General features: G+C 42.1%; 1 gene segment (V, D, J or C); it reads right to left on the reverse strand.

Annotated features, from left to right (window-relative positions):
• Window positions 1-2329: 2329 nt before the first annotated feature.
• LOC103587337 lies at window positions 2330-2863 on the reverse strand. The segment is given in 2 exon segments: window positions 2330-2682; window positions 2782-2863. Coding segments are annotated over 2 exon segments (429 nt in total).
• Window positions 2864-4193: the final 1330 nt, after the last annotated feature.

A 4193-nucleotide genomic window follows, 5' to 3' on the forward strand; every position in this document is an offset into this window, starting at 1 on the left:
CTCTCTCCTGGACCCTCCCCTCAAGCCCTAGAGCAGGTGGAGTCCTGAACCAGCACTTTCCCTGCTCAGCTTCACTTCCCTTTCCCTGGGCAGATAAAGATCAGAGAACCTGGGCCCATAAAAGGTGGGTAGTTGGGTTGGGAGTTTACAAGTCCCCAGTTTTCCATTCCTTTCACTGCAAAAGATGGGCAGTATTTAAATTTTTACCCTCATTCTTGGCAAAAGTTAATTTTAATTAATAATGTTTACAAAATACTAATTTATTTTCTCACTGTTGTAATACATAGCACTACCAATCTGAATTTCTGATCAGCATGAGGTAAGCCCATGAGTTAGTTTCAAAGAACTCTAATGTAATTCCATCTTAAGAAAAGACATGTGTCAAATTCCTTATTGTGTATAGCTTGGTGTCAAATGTAATGTTCACTAATTTTTAAAAATAAACTGAAAACCTTGATATTATTTTTGAAAACCTCAGGTTGGGAAAACAATCCTAGCCATTTCTAGCCTCTAAATCTCTTTGACTTTCTTTTTGCCTATGACCCCTTGATTCTCCAGGAGCAGTTCTGGCCAAAGATTATGCAGGTAAGTTGGAATTACCAAAAGATTTTACTACATCTTACATAGTCTGTCTGCAGTATAGCTCATAACAGAGGCTCTAAACAATCTTGTTTGGAATTTTCCTATTGAAATCCATTTATTCATTAATTTATTCAATACAGATGCTCTTTTTAACCTGTCTTCTCTAATATACAATGTTAGGAGGAGTGGACAAGATGTCAGACAAATTCTGTGCCCCAGAAGCTTGAAACAGAGGGAGATCCTCATTCGTTCATTCAGTAGATATTTACTATAATCATGGAAGCAAGTCTGAAAAGGACTGGAGGGAAACAGTTTTCAGAAGTAAAGAGGTGAAAAAACTGAGAACCTAACCCAGTGTATAAATTGTCTATTTGATGATAAAGTCATCAAGAATGATGCCAAGGTTAGTGGTGGGAAGCAGGACTGAATGAAATAGAGATCTGACAGTGAAGCTGTGCATCAATAAAGGGTGGCATTCTAGTGTCGTGTGTGTAAAAGAGCTGGGGTGTGACACAGGAGAAAAGAAAATGATCTTCAAGCAGTTTAGAGAAACCAGGAGGAGAAGGAAGGTGTTAAGACCACATATAGAGGGACATTATGTGTGTTGATCTACATTCAGAAAATAACTGATTTTTATTCTGTACTGTTTTCATCTTCAAAGTCAGAAGCCCTGAATGACAAAAAAGTGTACAATGACAAGTGGTATTTGGCTAAAAGGCAGAACTCAAGGAAACCTGAATTTCCTCAGGCACTCAAAATAAGGGCATCTTTTGCACCAGTTGCCAGTGATACTTTGACAGAGGTTAAGAAGCCATCAGTATGTAAATAAGTTTGTGGAAGACATAAATTATAACCATTCAGAATGGATCCTAGGTGTTATGTGGAAATTTATGGCATAAATCAGAAGAAAAATATAGATCTGCGTGTTAAGAACATAGGATCAGAGAAGAAAGAGGTTAAGTGAGACTGGGTGGCCTGCTGCTGTAGATATCCCAATGCGGATCCACACTGGTGGCTCCAGGGCAGGCAGCTGAGGAGCCCTCATCAGTACCTGAGTCCACACAAGTCCTCAGCTCCCGTGGGCTCTCTTCATTCAGGGTAGAAACAAATGGATCCCAACACTCCAGCAGTGGTGGCTGACATCTAAACTATGTAACTGCCTGCACTAACCCATACTTGAGATACTCTTTGAGTGTAATGAAAGATTCATCCATAAATGCTCAGTTGAAATTAGCATTATAAAGGAATATCCACATTCATAGTGAAGAACACGGGGAAAAAATTCTGTTCAGAGCTCAGAGTGAGAAGAGAATGGACAGGGCTGAGTATCTCAGTAGACATGGCTGTATTCTAGAGCTGCACCTTTCAGATGGGGTGACAAAGCCAGGAAGGCAGGAACTCTACAGTGTGGTCAAATTAGTTTTCTCTTACATGAGTGTGAGTTTTGATCCCACAATTTGTGATGATCTGAGAAACACATTTCTACGTTATTTTCTGCAAGGTTTTCTATGTTGGTACTTTATCATTTCATGTCTTTGTCATGCCCCAAACCCAGTTATTTCTCATAGAATGGAAGGAGCAGGGATGACTTAGAACTGCTGGAAACTGGAGGGAGAAGAGGAAGCACCAGGGTTTGTGTACAGGGAGGGGGGGATCCTGCAGCAGTGTGTCTGTGCTGCTGGCACAGAGATACATGGCTGAGTCCCTGGGTTCTGTGGGCTGGGTCTTCAGAGTAGAGACTGAGGCATCAGGCATCTGAGCTGAGAATCGTTCCTTGGGCATCCCTATCCTGCAGCAGTGTGTCTGTGCTGCTGGCACAGAGATACATGGCTGAGTCCCTGGGTTCTGTGGGCTGGATCTTCAGAGTAGAGACTGAGGCATCAGGCATCTGAGCTGAGAATCGTTCCTTGGGCATCCCTGTGTCATCTATGGGAGCCTGGTTGCGGAAGTAAATCAGCAACTCCAGTCCCTGTACCACAGTCTGTCTGTACCAGTAAAAGCAGTTGTGGCCTGAAATTGGCTCACATCTCAGAGTTACTGCTTGTCCCATCTCTGTCACTTTGTGCCTGGGTGTCTGGGTGACCCCAGCATCTGTGTACTCTGTGAAAGAAGACATAATTAAAAGACAGAAAGAGAAAAATATAAAGAGCCATCAGGAAAAAAGCCCACATAAGGATGCCCAATATTCTGAGGACTCACTCGCTACCAGGATACAAAGGGCCACACAGCAGAGGGTCCAGGTGCCCATGGCAGAGTAAGAACAAATTTGGACCATCTCAGACCAAGACATTGTGAACATGATAAGAGCAGTGAGTTTGGGGACATTTTATCCCCACAAGATATAACTGTCAGTGACATCACTGATTAAGCCACAACCCCCAACTTGAAAGTTCCTTTCAAAGGAGGATGCATCTCTGGGAGATGAATCAGGCAGGACCAAACTCAAGTGTAGTTGACCTTAGATGCAGATCTACACATCCAGAGGTTCCCTACACATTTTTTTTGTATTATCTATTCAGCATGGCTTCTCTATTGTATCTGTCACCCAAGAGCCAGTCAGCTATATCCATCTGCACCTCAAACTACAAGTTTTTAAAGATGAGCTCATTGGCTCACTACAGCCAACTTCTCTGCAAACTCTCACATGCCTCTCACTGGTGGCTCCATGACCCTAGTCATACACACACCCTCAATTCACCCATCAGTTACTTAGGAGGTGGCTTCTGATCTCTCCAGAAAGAACAAGGATGTCAACTGCCTTGTTAGGGCTGCAGGGGCAGATATGATGCCCTGAGAACTGATTAGATTTGAAGCTCTGCTCTGCAGTGAATGGCCTCTCTGAGCTAATTCTTGAGCTGTACTGAATTTCCAAAGCCCATAATACAGAATACAGAATCTTTGACATTCTCTATCTTCAACAAGAAACTAGCAGATTGTCTTCTTGAAAGATCACAAATAAAGTGCCACTGAATTGATGTACATCTCATTTTCACCCTAGAAAATATGAAATTTATAAAATTGTAAACACCTGGACTTTCTTTATAAAAGGGGTCTTCCAATATAAACCCAATTCCTCTCAGGGTTGAAATTATGAAAATCTGAGAGAAGCCTCTGTTTCTTGGGTTGAACAATTAAATTTTTAGCTAGCAAAGCATAAGGAACAGTTTGAGGTGATTATGTTGATGTTGGCAGAAGACAGTCCAGTGAGTCCTCTGAACCCACGAGCACATGCTCATTTTAAACAGCAGATAGTTGCAGAGTGGCTTGTGTTACATAAGATGCCTGTTTCCCTTCTGGGACCTTTGTCCTTTTAGTCTCATTTTGACTCAAAATGTAAAACTATGGTCATCATTCTGTTTTCAAAAATATCTTTGTTTCTCTCCTGTTACCAGGTGCCTCGGTGTGGAAGGCAGAATGACGGCCTCCAAAGTTGCCTGTGTCTGATCCCTGGACCTGTAAATGTGTAAAATTATGTGACAAGGGTTTGGGGATTACATTTCCCAGTGGAAATAAGGATGTTCATCAGGTGACATTAATACAGGGAGAATATACTGAGTTTTTCAGGTGGACTCAATGTCATCCCAAGTGTCCTAAAATGTGGGAGAAGGAGG

Source organism: Galeopterus variegatus, unplaced genomic scaffold, assembly GCF_000696425.1.
Source record: "Galeopterus variegatus unplaced genomic scaffold, G_variegatus-3.0.2 Scaffold443, whole genome shotgun sequence".
Lineage (NCBI taxonomy): Eukaryota > Metazoa > Chordata > Mammalia > Dermoptera > Cynocephalidae > Galeopterus > Galeopterus variegatus.